Source organism: Carettochelys insculpta, chromosome 1 (assembly GCF_033958435.1).
Source record: "Carettochelys insculpta isolate YL-2023 chromosome 1, ASM3395843v1, whole genome shotgun sequence".
NCBI classification, from domain to species: Eukaryota; Metazoa; Chordata; order Testudines; family Carettochelyidae; genus Carettochelys; species Carettochelys insculpta.
In genome coordinates this window covers 37,568,163-37,592,105 of record NC_134137.1, presented here as the reverse complement: position 1 = coordinate 37,592,105, position 23,943 = coordinate 37,568,163, and the positions used below count along the sequence as shown (strand labels likewise).

At 41.7% G+C, this 23,943-nt stretch overlaps 1 protein-coding gene across 1 annotated transcript in view; it reads right to left on the bottom strand.

Annotated features, from left to right (window-relative positions):
• Window positions 1-654: 654 nt before the first annotated feature.
• Window positions 655-23,943, bottom strand: part of CEP126 (centrosomal protein 126) — a 66,809-nt gene continuing 43,520 nt past the window's right edge. Inside the window, exons 6-12 of the mRNA XM_074981704.1 lie at window positions 20,822-22,994; window positions 17,963-18,121; window positions 17,269-17,390; window positions 11,569-11,656; window positions 10,526-10,735; window positions 4,590-4,654; window positions 655-1,609 (exon numbers count right to left, since the gene is read on the bottom strand). Coding sequence (XP_074837805.1) covers window positions 1,502-1,609; window positions 4,590-4,654; window positions 10,526-10,735; window positions 11,569-11,656; window positions 17,269-17,390; window positions 17,963-18,121; window positions 20,822-22,994 — 2,925 coding nt within the window. The 3' untranslated portion in view covers window positions 655-1,501. The remainder of the gene's footprint in view (window positions 1,610-4,589; window positions 4,655-10,525; window positions 10,736-11,568; window positions 11,657-17,268; window positions 17,391-17,962; window positions 18,122-20,821; window positions 22,995-23,943) is intronic.

Sequence of the window (23,943 nt, the reverse complement as noted above, 5' to 3'; positions counted from 1 at the left end):
CTGCACGCAGCAGTCCTTAAAGCACCACGGACCTGGATATCCTGTGGCAGGAAGATGAGAGCATGCAGGCAGCAGCACCTACAGGTGCTCACCCTGCACGCCCTCCAGAGGCCCCGATCCAGACACCCACGACCCAAGGAGACCCAGGGCTCCCAGGCGTCCAGCCAGGGGAGGGGAAGAGGTGGTGGGGCCCCTCCTGGATAGACACTGAACTCTGGGACCTGCTGGGTCTCTGGGGTGAGGAGGAGGTGCTACAGGTAATGGGGAGCAAGTGGCGGAACGCAGAGGCATTCATCCAGTTGGCCGAGGGTCTGGCTGCCCGGGGTCACCCTGCCCACACTCCTGACCATGTCAGGAGTAAAGTCAAGGAGTTGCGTCAGGGTTATGCCCAGGCCCAGGACATGGCCAGATGGTGTCTCCTGCACAGTGCCAAGCAGGGCGGCCCCTGCCTCGGTGACAGGCCTGAGCACTTCTGGCTGCTGCTTCGACATAGCGTTCTAGTGTAGACGTAGCCATAATGTCTTGATTCATTTAAAGAAACTATTCTTAGAGTAAGATAGGCCTAGAATAATTTTCCCTAGACACGCAAATAAACTGTAGAATATTCGGAGCTGTAATAGAAAACTGTCTTTATTTTGTGACACTGCTATTTTTCCTCTTTACTTTGTGGCACACAGCATATACAGGTAATCATGAACCGTGTTTGTAAGCACTGCACAAACCCAAAAGCTTATGGTCTTTCACCAACAGAAGTTGGTACAATAAAAGATACCTCACCCACCTTGTTTCCCTAATACTCTGGGTCCAAAACAGCTACATCAGCACTGCACGCAACAAAGGTAAGTGCATTACAGTTAAGGAAATTCAGAAGTTAGGAAGGTTCCAGCATTTTCAGTAAAAGCAGCCGGAAGAAACAATAAGAGAAACATGAAGCTGACAGCATGGTCAGTTTTTGGGCCATCAAGCAGGATTGTTAACTGAGAAGCATAAACCAGTCTGTAATAGTATGTAGTGGGACCATCAAATGAGGGATAAGAAATGCAACATTTACCAGTATCCTTATAGATTACTGGTATCAGATAACTTTCTACAATATATCTTTTACAAATGTAATAGAATTTATTAGCAAATCTGGAAAACCACGAAGATAGGAGATAAATTTATACATGATCTTAACCTGAGTAGCAAAATAATCTCTGTTCCATGCCATTTTAATTAAATACACACTAAATGTATAACGAGCAATAGATTCATTAAAATGAGGTATTTCTATTCTTTTAAAATACAATATTTTACAGTAAAGTGCATAATAAAGTGGAATTAACATCTTAAATGTAAACTAGTCAACTGACCTGCATTACTTGTGTTATTGTTTACATATTTACACTGTGGTTGATTTTACAGTGTGTAATGTTTAGAATACAAGTATACTTTAAATAAAAAATACAAGGCTGTATTAAAATAAAATCCAGTGAAGCAGCCTTTGTCAGTACCTTCTGTATCAGTATCTCCTCTGCAGTTTTGATAGAGTATCAGCTGATATAGTCTGATAACTTTGCATGGCTAATGGAGGGTCCACAGAAGAGGTGGATGCAGATTGCTGAATGTTCTGTAACAAATTAAAGAATAACGTGTATGTGTAACATATCTGTAACATACTGTGGGAATACCCAGAGCTGTGAGCTATTGTGTTACACCTCTGCATTAGTAAGAGTGAGTTTTGCTGGCTATTAGACTGTGTCAGCTCCCAGCTACATCAGTCTGCCTTCCTCACCAGCAAACTCTTCAAGGTTCTTCCAGCCCAAACCTGACCTAGCAGTTAGCAATCAGTGAACTCCAACCCTTGATCACCTCAGAGATGTTTCTCTGCAATGCCCAGCTCCTAGCACTGTGCATTTACAGATGATATTAAATTTCCTGGTCTGTTAAAGAATCAATCACATCTTATTAATTTAACTGGGGTAAATACAATATTTCCTTCAAATACAGCACTGAATTGTTTTAAAGAAAAGTAGAACAAGTGTACTAACCAAGAGCATGGATTAAATTACACAAAATAAAAGAGATAAAGGGAGAGAGAGTTGCAAGCAAATAAGAGAGAAAATATGGAACGGAGGCAGTTTAAGTGCCCTGCCTTTGTTTACAGTTTTGCTTTCAGTATCACTGGATCATTAGGAGAATGAGTCCTTGCACAGGTAATGCTTCCAGAGATTTCCACTGTTACGTTGTACAACTCCCACTCATGGAATTGCATAGAGGGGTCTTGAAGAATGAATGACTTTTTTCAGTCCAAAGTTCTCTCTACACTCATCACACATTTGTAGGATAATAAAACTGCGTGAAGTATTCAGTCACTTGTCTATTTTTTGCAATATTCCTATATTGTAAACTAACAGAGAATACTGAATTAAAAACTGTATTTTTGAATAACAGAGTAATAATTTGAAATGTAAAATCTGTAGTTAAGGCATTCACTAGCCTATGCAATCCTATATATACCTGAAACAGGTGTTGTGAGTGGTTCACACCTGGGATCAGGTGGCCTAGTGGCTAGGCACCCTGGCCAGAGCCTGTTGGGTGGGGTTTCAGTCCCACCTGACAATCTATGGGTTAAGTTTGGGGTGTGGCCCTGAGAATCTAGTTCCCCCCTTGGTGGGAGAGGGGTTCCCTGGGGAGGGGGCTCCCCACTCCCCTCAGTGCCTGGGGGAGGGTCCTGGGCTGCGCTCTCTGGCAGCCAACCGGGTGGCAGCTCTGGCTTGGGGCCTGCTGCCTCAGAGCCAGCTCCTGCCTCTTGGCTTGTCAGCCCCAAACTGGGCTGGCTTCCTTCCTTTTAAACCCCTCCAGGTCTGATACTGGCTGTAGGTGAACCGGGGAGGGGCTGATTGGGCCAACAGTCCTTGTTTAACCCCTACCTTGCCTGGCCTCCCCCTCACACTCTTACAGGTATATATTATATTAAAGAAACCAACTGATATAAAACAGGAAATATAAATATTGAAAAATGAGGTAAAATGCTGATTAGCTTTAGAACATGAAACAACAGTTCTTCCAATTATTTAATTATAGAATCAACTATCCTTCAGGTTATAATACAGAACATCTTTTTTCCCTCGCTTTACTAGCAAAATAAATAATAAGGGCCTTATTTAGCTCAAACGATCTTGCAAAGCAACAGTTCCTGCAAAACTTTGTAGGCCTTGTGGCAACTTCTCCGGATTCCAGAAGAGGATTGCTGCACCACACTTTCCCCTACTGCCACACTTTCCTAAAGGTGATGCGCCAGGTACTTAGCTGGTGTAAACAGTCCCCCAAAGACATTTAAAATATAGGGCCTACAGTTCATTAATTTATTCTCTTAAGATGCTGAGGGTCTCAAATTCAGGTCTGCAAGGTAGCTGAGCAAGAAACACCTCTGCAACAGGAACTGCCCGTAATGCCCAGCTAATGCACTGCCCACTGATTGACAGGGTCATGTGACTAGCAGCAGACTACTAATTGGACACTACTGGGCACATAGGCACTGACTTTGCATTTTGTCAATGACTGCCTCATACTGGCCACCCGGGCTTTACCCCCCACTCCTCTCTTCTTGCCCCCACTCTGCTTCCTCCTCCAAGACTCCATCCATCCCCCTGCCCACTTTCTCCTTTCTGCCTCCTTCTACCTTAAGGGCTGTGCTGGTAGGAGGAAGCAGAGGAGCCAGTGGTAGAACAGCCCTACTCAACAGCTGATAGGTAGGACGGCCTTGCTCAGCAGTTCCACCAGCAGTTCCACCTGCTGAGGAAGGGGTAGCCCCGCTGTACAGCTGTTGGGAGCATATGGCCAGCTGCTGAACAACTAATTGGCCAGACTCAGGGCCACCAGAGCAGCAGCCAAGGCCAGCATTATTTTTACTCCATGAGTGCTATAGACCCTGAGCACCCACAGAGTTGACACCTGCAGCTAGGAATAAAATTTCCAGTTCCTGTCATATTTCTTGTCTAAGAAACTGATTGCTAGGCCTATTGCTACCTACATTCCTGAGACCATGTCCCTGCTTCTTTGTTTGGGTCATAATCCTTGTTGCTGTCACTGTGCTCGCGCTACCCTGCCCTGCTCCTTCATTCTGGTTCCTGCTTCCTTGCACTGATCCCAATTGCTGACTCTGTCTTTGACCCAGGGATAACTTCTGATGCTGACTCCAGCTTAATCCTTCATATGGCTCAGACAGCGATCCTGGCTCTGATCTTTGGGGTGGCTTCTGACTCTGGATTTGATTTTTGGTGTTACTCCTGAGCGCAATCCCAGCTCCACCTCTGACTCTTCTTGCTAGGTCAGATGGCCCAGACACAAATACTATCACACAGGAATTGCACTGTGGAACTCTGGCCTCTGGAACTTGAACTCCATGCATCTAACAAAGTGGGTCTTTGCCCACAAAAGCTTATGCTCTAATAAATCTGTTAGCCTATAAAGGTGCCACAGAACTTCTTGTTATTTCTGAAAGCCTAGCAACTCCATTAATGCTAAAACAAACCAATGTTAATAGTATTACATTTTTACTGTAATGTCTCGCACAAAATTAGAAAAAAATAAATCTGAATGCTTACCAAAGGCGAGATTATCTGTAAAACACTTGATGTGGATACATTTTTGGCTATGGTTTCTTGGACATCTAAAACAGCAGAAAATTACAATGCACCAATTATTAAAACATACTAAAATATACACATGAACCATAGTCAACTAGTCAATACAAACCTTTCTAAAGTTTGGAAAATACAACAATATAACTGCAGTTAAACAAGTTAATTATTTTTGTTTGGCCTGAAGGATGTCAGAATATCTATTTTTAAAATCTGGAATTATAAATTAAATGTAGCATTTGAAACCAGATCTAAACCAGGAAAAGAAAAGGCAATGCCTCAAGGATGGGAGAATAAAAAAAACCCCACCAACTCTGAATGAAAAGCAGTCAAGTAGCACTTTAAAGACTAGCAAAATAGTTTATTACGTGAGCTTTTGTGGGACAGACCCACTTCTTCAGACCATAGCCAGACCAGAACAGACTCAATATTTAAGGCACAGAGAACCAAAAACAGTAAGCAAGGAGGACAAATGAGAAAAAGATAATCAAGGTGAACAAATCAGAGAGTAGAGGGGTGGGGGGGAAGATCAAGAATTAGATTGAGCCAAGTATGCAGACGAGCCCCTATAGTGACTCAAAGTTCCCATCATGATTTAAACCATGTGTTAATGTGCCGAATTTGAATACAAAAGTCAGCTCGTCCACTTCTCTCTCTAAAACGGGGTGATAATGTCTCTTCAGTAACACACATACCTTGAGGTCATTGACAGAATGCCCCATTCCATTAAAATGTTGACTAACTGGTTTGTGGATCTGGAGTGTTTTGATGTCTGTTTTGTGCCCATTGACCCTTTGTCTAAGGCAGTTAGAAGTCTGTCCAATATACAAAGCATCTGGGCATTGTTGGCACATGATGGCATATATGATGTTAGTAGAGGAGCATGAGAAAGTGCCCGTGATTCTGTGAGTAACCTGGTTAGGTCCAGTGATGGTATTTCCAGAGAAGATATGTGGACAAAGCTGGCAGCAGGCTTTGTTGCAGGGAAAGGTTCCAGGACTCGTGTTCCTGGGGTATAGGCTGCGGCTGTTAGTAAGGATCCTCATGAGGTTGGGAGGTTGTCTGTAGGAGAGAACAGGCATGTCACCTAGGGCCTTCTGGAGTGTAGCATCCTGATTAAGAATAAGTTGTAGGTCTTTAATAATTCGTTGCAGTGGTCTGAGTTGGGGGCTGTAGGTGATGACCAGTGGTGTTCTGTTCTTGGCTTTTTGGGGCTGATCTTGGAGTAGCTGGTCTCTGGGTATGCGTCTGGCCCTGTCGATTTGTTTTTTTACTTCTCCTGGTGGGTAATTCAGGTTTATGAATATTTGGTAAAGTTCTTGTAGTTTTTGGTCTCTGTCAGTTAGATCAGAGCAAATGCAATTGTACCTAAGACCTTGACTGTAAACAATGGATCTAGTCACGTGTGCAGGATGGAAACTAGAAGGGTGTAGATAAGTATAGCGATCGGTAGGTTTTCGGTACAGTGTGGTACTGATCAGGCCATCCTTGATTAGTACTGTAGTGTCCAGGAAATGTATCTCTTGCATGTTGTAATCGAGGCATAAGTTGATGGTGGGGTGTAGATTGTTAAAGTCTCTGTGGAATTCTTCTAGAGCCTCTGTACCATGGGTCCAAATCATAAAGATGTCATCAATGTATCTTAAGTAGAGGAGTGGTAATAGGGGACGAGAGCTGAGGAATCGTTGTTCCAGGTCAGCCATAAATATATTAGCATATTGTGGGGTCATGCGGGTGCCCATAGCAACTCTGAATGAGTTAGCCATTTGAACAGGCAGACTGTCTTGCAGGTTTATTCACAGATTTAGGTTTTCAGTAAAACAAAACAATAAAGGGAGCGAAGATGATGAAGATTTAACAAAACCCTGGCATCTATATCAAGAATGCCTTTTTGCCCTCTAAACCAGGCCAGAAAGTTTTCACCTTTTCTTTCAGATATGGACTTTGACATAGTGATACATGTCTTTGTTACCTCCAGAATGGATTGCTGCAACACATTCTACATACAATTACAGCACTTGGAGCTAAAAACACATTGATGCTTCAGTTCATGATAGACGCTTATAGCCACATGGCAAAATGGCTGGATTCTTGCAGTAAAATGTATTGGGATAATTCCTCTAGTGAAAAAGAACTCTTTCCTGAGGTAATGTAGGCAGAGTTGACTTTGTCACCAGCCACAATTCCCCTCCTCTCTATTAAGAGTACATCTGGGGAGGGAAAGGGCATACTGGGGACAGTGATGGGACCCGTCCTCTATTTTACCTACCACCAGTATGGGCCGATTTGGAATTAGGGAGCCAGATCTGATGGCCACCCTGCCTTTTTGCACCTAGAGGAGTTTAAATAAAAAGGGGCAATTGAGGTTAAGGTATCTTATAAATTTGGAATATGATGTGCACTAATGAAACTGTATACTATTAATGTAATTTTTATATTTTACTTTAAAAACAAGAAGTCCTGTGGCATCTCATAGACTAACAGATATTTTGGAGCATAAGCTTTCATGGGCAAAGACCTGCTTGGTCAGATGCATGAGTGGGGGCGTTTCAGAGGAGGATTTAAAGAGGGAGTCTCAGTAAAGGGGAAGGCTAGAGCTGACAAGCTCTATTCAGTCAGGGTGCATGTGGCCCATTATCAGCAGTTAATGTGGAGTTGTGAACATCAAGAGAGGAGAGAAGAAATAGAGTCGGCTCAGTCACGGGGGATGTGGCCCATTGTCAGTTGCTAATGTGGAGGTGTGAATACCAAGAGCAGAGAAACTGCTTTTGTAATGAGCCAACCACTCCCAGTCCCTGTTCAATCCTTGGTTGATGGAGTCAAATTTGCAAAAAAAATTGCAGCTCTGAAATTTCTCTTTGCATTTTATTTTTAAAATTTTTTGTTGTGGGACTGCTACTTTTAAATCTGTTACTGAGTGTCCAGGAAGACTGAAGTGTTGTCCCACAGGTTTTTGTATGTTACCATTTCTGATGTCTGATTTATGTCCATTTATTCTTTTACGTAGAGACTGTCCAGTTTGGCCAATGTAAATTGCAGTGAGGCATTGCTGGCACATGATGGCTTATATTATATTAGTAGATGTCCAAGTGAAAGAGCCCCTGATGGTATGGTTGGTGTTACGTCCTGTGATGATATCACTGGTGTAGATATGTGAGCAGAATTGGCAGCGAGGTTTGTTGCAGGGATTGGTTCCAGGTTTCGAGTTACTGTGTTATGATCTATAGTTGCTGGTGAGAATTTGTTTAAGGTTGGTAGGCTGTCTGTAGGAGAGGACAGGCTGATCTCCCAAGGTCTGTGAGAGTGAAGGATCATTGTCCAGGATGGGTTGTAGATCACTGATGATGAGCTGGAGAGGCTTTAACTGGGGGCTGTATGTGATGGCCAGTGGTGTTCTCTTGTTTTCCTTGTTGGGCCTGTCTTGTAGGAGGTGGCTTCTGGGTACATATCTGGCTCTGTCAATCTGTTTCTTCACTTCCTCAGGTGGGTATCGTAGTTTGAGGAAAGCTTGGTAAAGGTCTTGTAGATGTTTGTCTCTATCTGGCCGCATCTACACATGCATGCTACTTCGAAGTAACGGCGCCAACTTCGAAATAGCGCCCATCACGGCTACACGTGTTGGGTGCTATTTCGAAGCTGAAATCGATGTTAGACGGTGAGACGTCGAAGTCGCTAACCCCATGAGGGGATGGGAATAGAGCCCTACTTCGAAGTTGAACGTCGAAGTAGGGCACGTGTAGACGATCTGCATCCCGCAACATCGAAATAGCGGGGTCCGCCATGGCGGCCATCAGCTGAGGGGTTGAGAGACGCTCTCTCTCCAGCCCCTGCGGGGCTCTATGGTCACCGTGTGCAGCAGCCCTTAGCCCAGGGCTTCTGTTTGCTGCTGCTGCAGCTGGGGACCCATGCTGCGTGCACAGGGTCTGCAACCAGTTGTTGGTTCTGTGGATCTTGTGTTGTTTAGTGCAACTGTGTCTGGGAGGGGCCCTTTAAGGGAGCAGCTTGCTGTTGAGTCCACCCTGTGACCCTGTCTGCAGCTGTTCCTGGCACCCTTATTTCGATGTGTGCTACTTTGGTGTGTAGACGTTCCCTCGCAGCGCCTATCTCGATGTGGTGCTGCCCAACGTCGAAGTTGAACGTCGACGTTGCCAGCCCTGGAGCATGTGTAAACGTTATTCATTGAAATAGACTATTTCGATGACGCTACATCGAAATAAGCTATTTCAATGTAGCATGCACGTGTAGACATAGCCTCTGAGGGATTGGAGCAAATGTGGGTATACCTTAGTGCGTGGCTGTATACCATGGATCGTGTAGTGAGCCCTGGATGGAAGCTGGAGGCATGTAGATAAGCATAGTGGTTCATGGGTTTTCGCTGTAGGGTGGTATTTATGTGGCCATCACTTATTTGCACAGTAGTGTCCAGGAAGTGGATCTCATGTGTGGACTGGTCCAGACTTAGGTTGATGGTGGGGTGGAAACTGTTGGAATCATGGTGGAACTCTTCAAGAACCTCTTTCCCATGGGTCCAGATGATGACGATGTCATCAATGTAGCACAAGTAGTGGAGGGGCACTAGGGGATGAGAGCTGAGGAAGGGTTGTTCCAGGTTAGCCATAAAAATGTTGGCATACTGTGGGGCCATGCAGGTGCCCATAGCAGTGCCACTGATTTGAAGGTATAAATTGTCCACAAAGCTGAAACAGTTGTGGGTGAGGACAAAAGACACAAATGATGGTGGAGATTGGAAGTGGTTGGCCTATTACAAAAGCAGTTTCTCTGCTCTTGATGTTCACACCTCCACATTAGAAATTGACAATGGGCCACATCCCCCATGACTGAGCTGACTTTATTTCTTCTCTCCTCTCTTGTTGTTCACAATCCTACATTAACTGCTGATAATAGGCCACATCCACACTGACTGAACAGACCTTGTCAGCTCTGGCCCCCCACTTTAGTGAAACCCCTCTTTAAATCCTCCTCTGAAACCACCCCACTCATGCATCTGACAAAGCGGGTCTTTGTCCATGAAAGCTTATGCTCCAAAGTATCTGCTAGTCTGTTAGGTGCCACAGGACTTCTTGTTGTTTTTGAAGATACATGCTAACTCAACTACCTCTCTGATATTTTACTTTAGTTTTTGTAATCACACGGTTTGCAGTCATTACTTTACATTTCTTCCACTGTTCCCTTAATATTCCTTGTTGGACTCTTCTTTCTATTTTCTAGTTGTCTTTTTTTTCCCCTCCATTTTAATTATTTGCTCGTGCTTTGCTATCTTCTTTAGTTTCACTGTGTCTTGTGTTTTTCCTATCTGCCTCTGTCTTTCTCCCTCCCTCTCTCTTTCTTTACAGTTCACTATCTTCTTTTCCACTTTTCTCTTTTTCCCGTTTAATATCTCCTTCTGCTTAATTCAGAAGACATCATACCAAAACTGCCTCTTAACACAGGAAAGTTTGAAAGCTGTTTTTCTGGGAGCAGTGACTCTGTCCTACAGCTGAGCAGAGATTCTCAGTATTTGCAATATTCCTCTCCTCTGTTTCTGCTTCTCCAATGGGAAAGGAAGAATGTGATCTCCTTTTCAGAAGTTGTACTGATATGTTATTCAGGCTACCATAACATGTAGGATCAGTTACTAATTTAATGGATACAAAAAATACATGGAAAAATCAAAAAAACTCACTGAATTTTCACTCAGGCAAAACTCCCATTGTTTTTAACAAGTTCTGCCTGAGTAAATATTTTGGGGTTTGACCTATTGTTTGGTATGTTTACTACACAGCAAAATGAAACAGGAGGGAGCATGTCTTTCTAGTCACATAGTTTATGTTTATATATGCCACTCAAACCATTATTTAAAATGTAAGTTATGTTATGTTAATATTATATATTATACTTACTCTGCAGCCTTTGATTAAGGCGATCAAGTGATTGAAGAATCTTGTGTTCTTCTAGTGACACGGCACTCATGCCTCGCCTCTGGGCCTTGTTAAGCACCATGGTTTGCCCAGGAGGTTGCGTTGCATCCATAGCAGCCAGGATTTCACCTTCTGAAGCTGATGTGCCTGCTAGATTTTCTGCCACCAAAAACTGGGCTGTGCTTTCTGAAACTAAAGAGTTTATAGAGCGGATTACAGTCCATTTTTTTCATATTAGAGTATTTTAAAACATCTAAACCCACTGTTTCTTTTACTGAATGCTAGAGGCCTTGTTGCAGCTTTGCTTGCAAGTGGAAGTTGGACTGGGAGAAAGTTCTAGACAGAAATGTGTTGTAAGATACATCCAAAGGGTATGGGCTGGATCCCACACTGGCCAGGGGAGAGTTTGGGGCTGGCATGGTGCAGGAGTACCATCGGTGGGGTTGGACTGAGCCCTGCACAGGTTGGAGAAGGGGTTGGGGCCAGCAAAATGTGGGGGAAGGGGTGACAGATGGGGGTACAACATGGTAGAACCTTGCCCAGACAGAAAGATGGACAGACACAGCAAAAACAATATATATCACAAAAATGCACATTAAAGCAATATTAGCATGTCCATATCATGTGTTCAAAATGAGGGACTGTCAGAATTAGGTTGCCTGTGTTCCTAATACGGGAGCAGAAGAAGATAGATAGAAGAAGAAGAAGATAGGTGGTGGAGCAGCCACTCTTGCCAGCTTTAAAACCAGCTCATAGTGATATACTGTGCTTGTGCATGTGGCAGTAATACACTTTAAATAATAGGAAGAAAAGAGACTTGTTATTCTTAATGATGCTTTTCTAAAGCCACCAATCAGATATAAATAATACTGTTATGGCCTGTATCAACTTTTAATGGAAAAATCTTTAATCTCCATTCAACAGACCATATTTTCTTATTTTGAATCACTGATACTACAAGGCAACAGCTGATGTATATCACAACTCTCTATAATAAAAATTGGACACAAAATGAGCTACTGTACCTTCATCAGAATTAGAGTTGCCACTCACAGTTTGCACAGGCTCAAATGTACACTGAAATGGACTTAACTGGACAGTATGAACTGTATTCTGTAAAAAATGATCACTTAATCAGAATAACTCTTAAATATTATTTAATATAATAACACTTCTGAAGATATTTAGAGTTTTATTTAAATAGCAGTTTGTGTTACTAAAGTTTACAAGCTTTGTGTTTTCAAGTTCAAATACTATTTTGAAAAATATGAGCAATTAATAAGGCATTTTCTACAAAAATGCCAATACACCTTTGTCTATACAGGCTGAATCTCCATTATACTGAACTCTCTCGTCCAGCAAACTCCATAATCTAGCATGATTTTAATTAACCACATGACCACTTATCATGAGCATGGAAGTTTCCTGTGGTTCCATAAAGTTTGTTTACAGCCACCAGTCCTGGCTCTCAGTGCACTGTGCTCTTATTTAGCTCTAATTTACCCCTAAATGTCTTCTAAGAGACCAGTAAGCAGTGGAAGTGTTGGTAATGTGCTTGAAAATATTGACCTCCTGTCGTCCGGCAAATGCTCTCATCTGGCACTGGTCAGGTCCTGAGAGTGCTGAATGAGACAGTTTCAACCTGCATTGTGTTTGCTAAGCAGCAGCCTGCACTGAAGAAGTGTGGAGAAGATCCATAGTAGTAAGACACCCTTGAAGTGTTCTGTTTGAATATTGTTTTACACTTTTACTAGATGTAACAGAAATTTCAGTAGGAACATTGAGGCTGGGTCTACATGGAGATATCCTGCCAACAACTTCATGCTAATGAGCAGTCTCGCAACTGCAAATGGCTGCTCATTAGCATATTCCCATGGCTCCTTAGCATAGCCATGCAAGAGCTCGCTCTTGGCAAAGGGGTCTGCCGGCAGTAAAGTGGACATGTGGACATGCCTCTGCTGGCAAAGACCCCCTGTGTTGCCAGCCCCTTATGCCTAATATGCTGATGAGCAGCCATTTGCAATTGCAAGGCTGCTCATTAGCATGAAGCTGCCTGCAGGACATCTACGTGTAGACCAAGCCTGAGGGTTCAAAAGTCCTTTAAAGATATGTTTTGACATTCTTTCAAAATCTCTCTATTTAAGGCTAAATAAAAGTACTATTTGTAGTAGCTCTTATATAATCTTTCCATACTGCTGACCATCTTCAACACATCTCTTTGATTTTTGCTACCTCATTAATAGTTGCTGGCAATGATGGTGAAAACTCACCACTGCAAAAGGGGCCAGAAATCCCACATAAGCCCTCAAAACAGGACTTAAATAGGAATTAAGGACTGAACAGACATCATGCTGGCTCTCCAAAGAGGGCTGAATTTCATTCTGAATGAATATTCTTGTAAAAAATTACCATGATTCAATATATGTTCCTACTCAACAAAAAGTATTCATATGACAGTTAAAGTTTCTTGAATGTTCTATTAGTGCTATATATAAACAAGAAACTCCTGTCATTGTGTCAAAAATTTAAAAGAACCCATACTAACATAAGTTAGAATTTTTATATTCTCTTTGTCATCACTCACAATGAGGGCAGGCCAAAAAATTAATTGCGATTAATCATGGGATTATTAATCATGATTAATTGCGCAATCATGCTGTCAAACACTAATAAGAATATCTGCAACACTAAAACACACAGAGAACACAATCAAAGTGTGTAGCAACACAAAACACAGACTCACAACTGTGTATAGTAGCACAAACACACAAGCTATGTCTACATTTTCCCCCCTTTTTGAAGGGGGCATGGTAATCAGGGTGATGGGACATTGCTAGTGAAGTGCTGCAATGAACATGCAGCACTTCATCAGGCAAATTCTCCCCTGCAGCAACTTTGAAGTGTCAAACCTTGAAATGCCAGCATGGCATGTAGCCGTGGGCACTTCAAAGTGCCCACACTACTTCAAAGTGCCTTTACTCCTCAAAATTTTGGGGAGTAAAAGCACTTTGAAGTAGCACTGGCACTTCAAAGTGCCCACAGCTACAGGGCATGCCAGCACTTTGAAGTGTGACATTTCAAAGTTGCCACGGGGGAGGATTTGCTAATGAAGTGCTGAATATGCACTGCAACACTTCATTAGTAATCTCCCATCACCCTGATTACTATGCCCCCTTCGAAAAAGGGGGCAAGTGTAGACATAGCCACAGTGTGTAACAATGCAGATGTACATACACTCATAGGGTATTTTACACAGACACACACGATATTTAACAACACAGATACACACACCAGAGAGCCAGGGCAGGTGGCAACCAGGCTGGGCTGGGGTCAGTGTCCCTCTGCAGCACCCCCGCAGGTCACCAGGAATGAGCACCAGCTTCCTTGGGCAGCCCCCACTCCCCATGGGGGACCAGGGCCGGAGTACCAGCATCCTCCAACACCCCTACTCAGGGTACCAGAGCCAGAGCGCCATCATCCCCTACCCCCCATGTGGGGTCAGGGGCCACCTGTGGTGGCAAGATGCAGCAGGAGAGCTGGGGAGATGCAGCTGGTGGGCCAGCAGGTGGTGGCCAGGGACAGACGCATTAACCTCTGCTGGTCTGGCAAAATCCTTCAGGACCACTGGGGTCCCGAGGGTGCCGGACCAGGGAGGTCCAACCAGTAGGGCTGTCAATTAACACCTGCAATTAACAGTGTTAATTCTTTAACATTTTAATTCTGCCCTGCATTAAGGGTAGGCATTAATGTGTGTTAACTGACAGCTCTATTCACAACTTTTATGTTAAGATTAGAAGCTTTTTTTCCTAATTGATAGTTCGTATAAGAATGATTTCAGTGGAGCTCTATGACCTGCGTTTTACAGGATGTCAAACTAGACAAGCACAACCATTTCTTCTGGTCTTAGAATCTATTAATCTCCCTGAATGTGAATTTTGTTAGATCTCTTAATGACTGATTTTGTTTTTATTAATACAAATTCATTTCTTTTGCAAATATTAAAAAACAAGGAGCCCAGTGACTATTAGAAATTGTATGAAAATTCAGGTAAAAACTCTGAGCATGTTTAGAAGTGTATCTGTCTAATGTATTTAGCTCGGAAATCAATGACAAGTAGCCTGGAGCCAATAACAGCACCCGTAATGTAAACCACATTAGATTACCATGAACTCAGAGGTGACTAGAGCAACGATTCTGAAGGCAGGGGTGGGGTGGGGTGAGGGAAGTAGCCACATACCCCTGCCTAGCTCCCCGCCTGCCTCGCTCCACCCTACCTGCCAATGCACCCCCATTCCCCTCCTTCACCTCTGCTCTGCCGCCCCCCCGCCCCCCCCCCCCTGCTCTGTCCCTACCCACCTCTTTCCGAGAAAGCACCACAGCACTTCCAGTAAGTGCGGAGGTTAGTGTCCTTCACCTTCCCCACAGAGGGGCATGGTTTGAAGGCAGCATGAGCTAGGGCCACACTGCTGTGAGGATGAGGCTGGCCTGCCCCCCACACACCAGAATCAGCATGGTACTGATGGTGAGTGGGGGGCACCCAATGTTGGGGAATGTGTGTGAGCCCCCTTCCGCCCCTCATGCATTGCCTCTGCTAAACTAAATCACATTCCGGTATGATATCACTATCACTGCAAGTTTTTACAGCTACAGCAATATTTAATTGTGCTATGTATATTTTATATAAACAAAATGAAGAAAACAAAATGGTTTAATGCAAAGTAAACATTTATATTTGGAATAAATAACTATGATTAACGAATCTCATAACAGCTGTATGCCTTCTATAAAGATGTAACATGTGGTTTATATATTTTGTTGACTGGTTTATAGCAGCAAACCACACCACCCCAATAGTACAGCTATTGTAAGGGTAGGTAAAGTATTTTACTGTAACAATTATTAAAAACCATTGACGATCTGCAGAGAAATTGTTTTTACATTTGAAGAAATGCTGGACTTTCTCGTTCATTTTCAGCAGATGATTCTTGAGACTTGTGACTTTTCTTTGCAGTTTCCTTAAAGTGCTTTTTATTTTTTCACTTCTTGTTCTAGCAAAGTGACTTTTTTTTTGTGAAGAAAACTAATTCTGGTAATGTAGACTTTTACATTATGATAATATAAATCTTGCAAAGAATTAAATAAGCTTCATTTCACCTCAATCTTTCAAGCACTTCCCACACTTTGACTTTATTCCTGTGAGTAAAATTAAGCATGTGCAGGACTGGGGCTTTGGTTTTGCCTCCCCAAAATTTTCATAAATCTTATAACACAGTTCTATTCTGTGTAGCCCATACATGCAATTTCTACTCTCAACTTAAGCTCAAAATTAAGGTAAAATTCTTCTCTCTGACCATCAGTGTAGATTTCTGTTATACATTCTGTATTTGCTTTGCATGGAGAGCTACAATATGTCCATGGAAAATCCCGTTGCAAAATAAATACTGATTATTCAATAGTGTTCTACAACAAAGATCAAATAGGAAAATTTCCCCTAAGTTATTAGCTGCACACTAGTTCAGTGCTCCAAATACACATGAATGACACACAGGCTTTTCTTGGCAACATCACATATCAGCACTACATTTCTCTGCCCAAGCAGAGGGGGAAAAAGTACCCAAAAAGTTACTTGAGTAAAAGTGGAACTGCTTTTGAGGTGGCGGTGAATGTATTTAATTACAAGTTACCGATGCCCCTCTGGAAAACTACTTGAGAAAAAGTATACACACAGACACATGTGTCACATCTAGATTGTACTCAATTATGCAGAAGTAAAAGCAATTGCACTTTTACTCAAGTAACTTTTGGGTACTTTTTTCCCCCCACCTCTGTGCCCGAGCCATTCACTCCTTAGGTTCAAACTAGTGTTAAAGGAAGGCAGCTAAGGAGAAAGGTCATGTGCCCCTAAGAAAAGATCCAGAACTGGGAGCTGGACTACCATAAGCATGGATAGCGAAAGCAGATATGGATTGAGACAGAGAGAAATGTTGGAAGGAGGCAAAGAGAGTTGAGGGAAGCAGGAAAAGAAACAGAAATTGAAGGAGAAATAGAGAAAGCTGTAGAAAAAAAAGAGGATAAAAGAAAATTTGTGTGAAAACAAAATTGAAAAATGAAATAGGAGATGAAAGGAGAAAAATAAGGGAATAAGAAGTAAAAACAGAAAAGGAAAAAAAAAAGGCAAAAGGCACATAAACCCTGGCACTGTTATGTTTGTATTTTGTGTATTCATATTACAGTATATGCTTTCCTGGGCAAGAAAAAGAAACTAAGGAGGGAGAGGATTCAGCTGTGGTCCTGGAGAAAAAAGGCAGAAGAATAAGGAGAATGAGCATAGTGCTGGGAGGAATGGGGAAAATTTATCTGCATCTTTACTTTGTTAATCAGAGTACTGTGTGAGTTGTTACATATATTTTCACATATTTGTTTGTACCTATTTAAGTGAACTGAGATTATACACCATAGAGATTTTAACTACATATCAAGAGCAGAACATTGAAGAATTATCACATTACTCTATCATCAACCAAGAAACAAAATCAATGTATCTGTATCAATCATTGTTAAAATAACTAGTCATGGAATCAGAATCTCCTGTCTTAATATTAACATTGTCTTACTTCGGTATTGATATTCATGATTCCTCCAACAAGTATACAGAAGGAGACTATTATTTTCTGACAACCTTTGACTGACATTTTCAGTTCAACGTACCTGAAGCTGATACTTACCTGTACGTGAGTAGGTCTCCTTCCTGCAGAGGCTACAATTTGTCTTCTCTGTTCTAAAAGAGCTCTATGTTTATTTTTGCTGTTGGCAGAAATTTGTTTTCGTCTTATAACAGGAACAGCACCTAAAAAGAGAAACACAGAAAATCACCCAGTATGTAACGATTTGCTTACACTACATGGATGTAAAGATTATTGGCACTTGGATATTATGTAGAATCTCAGAGTTAGGAAGATCTTGATAATAGTTACATTTGGGTTTGCCTTGTAATTCATGAATATCTGTATTCATTTTAATGTATTTAAAACAAAAAACACTACAGTCTCGCAGCAATTTTCTTCAGCTGCATAAGCTTAAACTAGGTACTAGTCTGCAAACTTAATTGTTTTCTTCAGTGTTTTAACACATTTTCAAAACTCAGCCTCTGAACTACACCTCAGGGAAACATACATCCACGTGTGGAATTTGCAGGTGCAAATTGGGAACTTGCATACTACCCAAACAGATATGATATGCTCATTTTGTACTTAGTTACTTTGTGGGAATACGTGGGTTCTGTGTGTGCTATTACATGTGTGCGTCACCATTTTTTATATGTATAATTTGGTAAAGTTTTGAAAATTTGCTCCAGAGTGTATCTTGGTTCTTCTAACAGCATTTTAATCTATTGTTTTATTAACAAACAAGGTGTCTTACCATTTGATGAAGAGGAGAAAAATCCATTCATGCTAGGTGATTTAAAACTAGTCAGAAGGCTGCCACCATCAACAGTAACATGGGATATGTTAGTGTTAACAGGTTTCAAGTTAGTGATGCAGGAATTACTGTAATGAGCATCATAATGCCTGAAATCACCTGAAATGAAAGCCAATATAATGAAGTTATATTCATTATAAATTGAGGAACATTAAAGACTTTAAAATGCTAAATTATTAATCAAGTAATGTGTTTGTAAAAATAGTGTGAGTTTGAACTGAACTTGTTGAGCTTCACCAAGATTAGTTTCACTGGTAAGTAATCCACAATGTATTCAGATGTAGAAACTATGGACTGAAGTTTTAGCAAGACTTACATGACACAGTAATACATTAGGACTTGATCCTTCAAGGTACTGAGGACTCAGCCATGATACAGCAAAGCACTTACACAAATGATTGACTTTTAGCACGTGAGTTAGTCCCAGTTATATCAGGGGTAGCATTCCAAGGCTTATATGTTTAGTGACTTGCTGGACAAGGGCAAGCATGCTTAGCAACAGGCAAGATCAAACTCTTAGGCTATGTTTACACGAGTGGGTTTTCTGACAAAACCGGGCTTTTGTCAAAAAAACAAATAGCAAAGAAACCCATGGAGCATCTACACACAAATGTGTTTTGTCGACTGTTTGTCAACAAAACCCAGCACATCCACCCGCAGTATTATACCTCTCCCTGTTGAGGCATAACGCCTATGAAAACAGCCATGTAGACACTCCGGGGCCCCTTTTGTCGACAGAAGGATCCTCCATGGTGCCAGTCAGCTACAGGTGGGGAGGTGCCCTCCCCACCACAAGTATGGCCCTATCATCTGTGCCTCTGGCCGTGTTTAAAGGGACAGACAGCCCTGGAAACCCAGTGCAGGAAGCTGGAGGAGTGGCTCCAGGCTTGCAGCATGTGGCCATCACCCTGCCCCAGCAGCCACTCCCTGTACCGTTTAAAAATGTCCCAGGCTGCCCGAGACCCACCCCCCGCAAGCCCAGGACTCGCCATCTGACTCTGAGTCCAGCCAGGGGACGCTTGTCCAGGATGTACCCTGGGGCAGCAGGAAGCAGGCCCCATCCTGGTCTGGCCGAGCTCAGGGACCTGTTTGCCCTGTGGGCCAATGAGCTGGTCCTCTTGGACCCCAGTGCTAAGTGCTGCAACCTTCCAGGTTATGCATGCATTGCCGGAACCCTTGCAGAGCATGGCCACCCTGCCCACAACCTCAAGCAGGTGTGGGCAAAGGTGAAAGAGCTCCACCAGATCTATGTGTGTGCCCAGGATGAACAGCAGAGGTTGCAGGCAAGGATGGCTACTTGCCCCTTCTTCACGAACCTCAGTGGCAATGATGGTGCAGCCAGCTGTGCTATGGTCAACACCAGGGAGGAGGTGTGCCAGATGCAGCTGGCGGCAGAGAGGCTGGGAACTCCACTGGAGCCAGCCCAGGACCCACCATCCAACCCCAAGTTCAGCCAGGGGATGCTCATATTAGCCTTGGATTCAGGCTCCTGTAGTGCCACAACCTCAGCATGAGCATCACTGGACCTCTTCAAGAGACCGTCCAGCACCCCTGTGCATCCAGGCAGCCCCAGGGAGGAACTGGAGCCTTACAGACTAACAATATTTATTAGGTGATGAGCAACCCCTAACAACCACATACCACACCACAGAAATAGTATTACTAGAACCTTTCCTTGCAACAAACCCCATTGCCAACTCTGGACACATATTTACACTGGAGACACCATCAGTGGACCTAACCATTTCAGTTACAGGAGCAGCGGCTCATATTCCTGCAGTTCCACTAATGTGACATATGCCATCATGTGCCAGCAATCCCCTGTGCCATGTATATTGGACAAACTGGACAATCACTTCACCAAAGAATGGATGGACACAAATCAGACATTAGGAATCTGAATATACATAAACTAGTAAATGACCATTTCAAACACTTAATGAAAACAAAAAGCAGTCAAGTAGCACTTTAAAGACGAGCAAAATGGTTTATTAGGTGAGCTTTCGTGGGACAGCTCACCTAATAAACCATTTTGCTAGTCTTTAAAGTGCTACTTGACTGCTTTTTGTTTTGATAGTGTATAGACTAGCACGGCTTCCTCTTTGTTACTATTAAACACTTAATGGTGTATGTTTTAAAACAGATTTTAACACAAGATTACAAAGGGAGACATCTCAATTGGACTTTATTTTCAAGTGTGTCACCTATCACCATGTACTCAATAACGGTCTCAATTATTTTATGCACTACAAAGACAATTTCCCCACCTTTAATATTTGCAGTGGTCGCAGGAATCCCACTTAATAGACACTTGCAGAGGCTATTTTTCTCCTTCCTCACCCTCCCTCCCCTCTATCTAGCTGATTTGTCAGTTTTTTCTTTCATTTTTATTATATTTTTTACAATTCTTTTTCTCTCAGTTATCAATTACTCTCCAGATCTGAAGAAGTAGGTCTGTCCCATGAAAGATCATCACTTAATAAATAATGTTAGTCTTTAAGGTGCTATAGGACTGCTTGTTTTGTCTTGTATTGAATGTTAGAAATGTCTTCCACTTTTGTTTACTCTATTAACATGGGCAATTACCTTTGAAACGCTCCTTGTGTTAACAAGACAGAGAGTCTTTACCATCCCAAAACTTTATAGTGCTATCGTCATTTTACCAATGACAAAAGTAGAAACTCTTCAAACTATTGTATGAAAGAGTGAAAACAGTATATGTATCTGAAAAACAAGAGTCCATCATCATTGTAAAACATCCTATTTTGGGGGAAAACAAACTACATGAATAGTTCTTACCAGCAGCACAATCCTTCTGAGCTAGGGCACTATGCACACTCCTCCAAAAAACATTTATTTCTGCATCAGTTGGTGTACGATCCAGACATAGTCCATTTTCTGCACATATAGTTTTCCTTTTGGTACAAGGTATCAAGCTGTCCTGCTGGGCAATTGTCTGAATATTATTTACAGTGTAATTTGTCTTTTTCAAAGGCTCAATTGGCAATACATTGTAGGTAGGTGGACGTGCCATCACAGTGACAAAGTCAGAACCACAAGTAATATTCTTATTATTTTCTATAATGGCTCTATTTAAAACCTGATCTTCTAGTAAAACATGCTTGGCATTGACATAGTTTCCATTTGTAGTGTTGTGTTGAAGTTTGGAAGAACTCACTGGTTGATACATAATGGGTGTTACATTCTGATCTGTCTTGTTGCTTGGTGCAGGTTTTGATGGTGGATGAGGTACAATGATTTTACCCTGAGCCTTTATAACCTGATGAACTTCACTAGCAGACTGTGGTCGGATTATAGTGCCCTTTCTATTCTTCGGTGTAAAACCGGACTGAATTTTGGCAGATCTTGCTCTTCTGATGACCTTTGTTTTACCTTTTCGCAGATTATCTTTCTGAATTTTAGAGTCACCACTATATGCAAGGGGGTTACTTTCATCACCCTTTGATGCCATCCATGCTTGTTTTGCAAAGTGGTAGCCTGTAGATACAAAAGAACGTAGAGGTATCCGAGCTCTTTCTGAGCCTCCACCAGCATCAATTTTTGAGGGTATTGGAGGACAATCCTGGTGATTTTCTGTGCAGGTAGAGTCTGTGGTGCAAGCAGGAATACTTATATTATTGTTAGAAGCACTGAGTTTACTTTGAATATAAGATGGCTGCAACTGTACCTGAGATACGCCTGCTGTGTTCTTTTCTGTATGCTTTTCTTCATCTTCTACTACTATTTTGTCAGTTTCATCAAACCATCTGAGTTTCTTATTGGTCTTTTGGTTTTCTGCATCTTTCCCTTTTATTTTTGCCAGTTCTAGACTGTCTCTGATAGAAAATGGAATTTGATTCCCAGAACCAATCCTTTGGTTCATAAACACTGCTTTAAAACAATATTTTTCATATTTAGATTCTTTCTTTAAAATGCTTTTGGGCAATTTCCCTCCCTTTCGCTCATTCATGTTATTTCTCAGGCATCTACGCTGTTCAGACAAGTCACAATTAAAGTTTGCATTAAGCAAAGATGACATGGTTTCAGTTATATTTCCTTTTTCTTTTTTCTCTCCTTCTTGATCAATGTTGCACAAAATGGAAGCATTTGATATATCTTGAAATACAGATGATCCCTGATTAACACCATTAACATGTTTAATGTTTTCACCTGTACTTTCTGAATAATTGTCAAGATCATCAGTACATGGCACTGTATTTATATATTTGTCCTTTTGGAAAGGATTAGCTGAGAAAGTACTGTTGGGAACACCAGTTGCATTTAGTTGTTTCACAGGTAAAATTACAGGTGTTGCCATAGGTTGATTTGAGATTTGGACAGATGAGGCAGTTCTTCTCTGTTGGGTCAGTTCCTGACTCTGCTCCTGGACAGAATCTGAAACTCCTTCTCTTGGAGCAGCATCAGGCACAGCCCAGGCTTTGCTGGATTTGAACAAAAGGCTATCAGATGCTAACAAACTCTCTCTATTAATCATTCCAGAAGATGGAACTTTCAAAAGATTATTTTTTTCATCTTTTCTATTTTGAATAAAAGTAAAGGGACTGTTTACAAATGTTACTTGATTATCAAAAGTACATCTCTCTGTTGTTCTTTCTTCTGTTCCACTAGGAACAAAGGATATCTGTTTTGGATTCTGTACATTTTCAGCCACAGTTAAAACATTTTGTTTGGCTAAAGTGTCACGCAAAGGACTGTTTGTTTGGCTATTAGGGGTATCTAAATTTATCAGCCAACTATTTACATGCTGAAAAGTTAGTTCAGGTGTATCAAGGAAGCTCTTATTTGTAGACTGCGATTTTTGTGAACTGTAGGGTGTAAAGTCATCCCACTGTGTAGTCAAAGATGTTTCGCTGGGTATTGTACAACTTTCATTTTGTTCTCCTGCCTCGAGACTGTCCAGGCTTGACAGACTGTCATTATTTGTCATTTGATTGACTTCTTGGTGAAAATTCTGAAACACAAAAGCAAAATAGAACCTTCATAAATGCTTTAGTATTGATTAGTACAGTTTTTTCTTTTATATTAGTTAAAACTTAGGTTAAAATCAGATAAATTCTACTACATTTTACACAGAATAATGAAAGTTATTTTCACTCTTGTGTTCACAGCATCATCAAGCCTGAAGCCCCTATGGCTGAACCTCCACCTAGAAGCTGAAGGGACATATTGTATTGGCCCCTTCTGGGAGTCTTGTGGAGCTGAATGGGGAGTCTGCCTGCCCTTCAGCGCTGCCGGTCTTTTAATAACCCAGTCAGCAGTGCTGACCAGAGCAGCTTGGGTTCCTTTTCTACTAGGCGTCCTGGTAAAAAACTGGTTATCTTGCAACCCTAATTATATTCTGGTAGAAATACATATATATAGTAGAAGATGCATAAAGAATAATACTTTAAGCATTAAGAGGCTTTTTGTTTGTTTGTTTGCTTGTAACTATAATGTAAAACATTTGCAAATTGCAGAAAACAGGAATAACAGAGGTAAGAAATCATACCTCCTTTAACAATTATGTTGAAAATATTGAATTTCTGGACGCCTATTAAAGAAACCACAAAAAACCTGTTAACAAACAAGAACATCTTTTCCCAGCAAAATGCTACTCATTTTAATATTGATGTTATTATTGAACTAAAATATTGCACTTTTTAAAGCTGTTCAAAGATTTTCAGTTGCAAAATAAAGAAGTTTAGAGAGCCCTTTTGACACAAAAAATATCTTGAAAGAATTTTTATGGTTGAATTAAATCTTATCTTGCATTAAATGCTCAGATGCTAGTACAGGCTTATATGATAGTTATGATCTGAGATAAAAGAAAACAAATACAAGAACAAAGAATCAAGTGTAGGCAAAAGTCCCTTTAGGCAATATTCTCAATATAATGCTATGCAAACTGGTGTCTTTCTAGT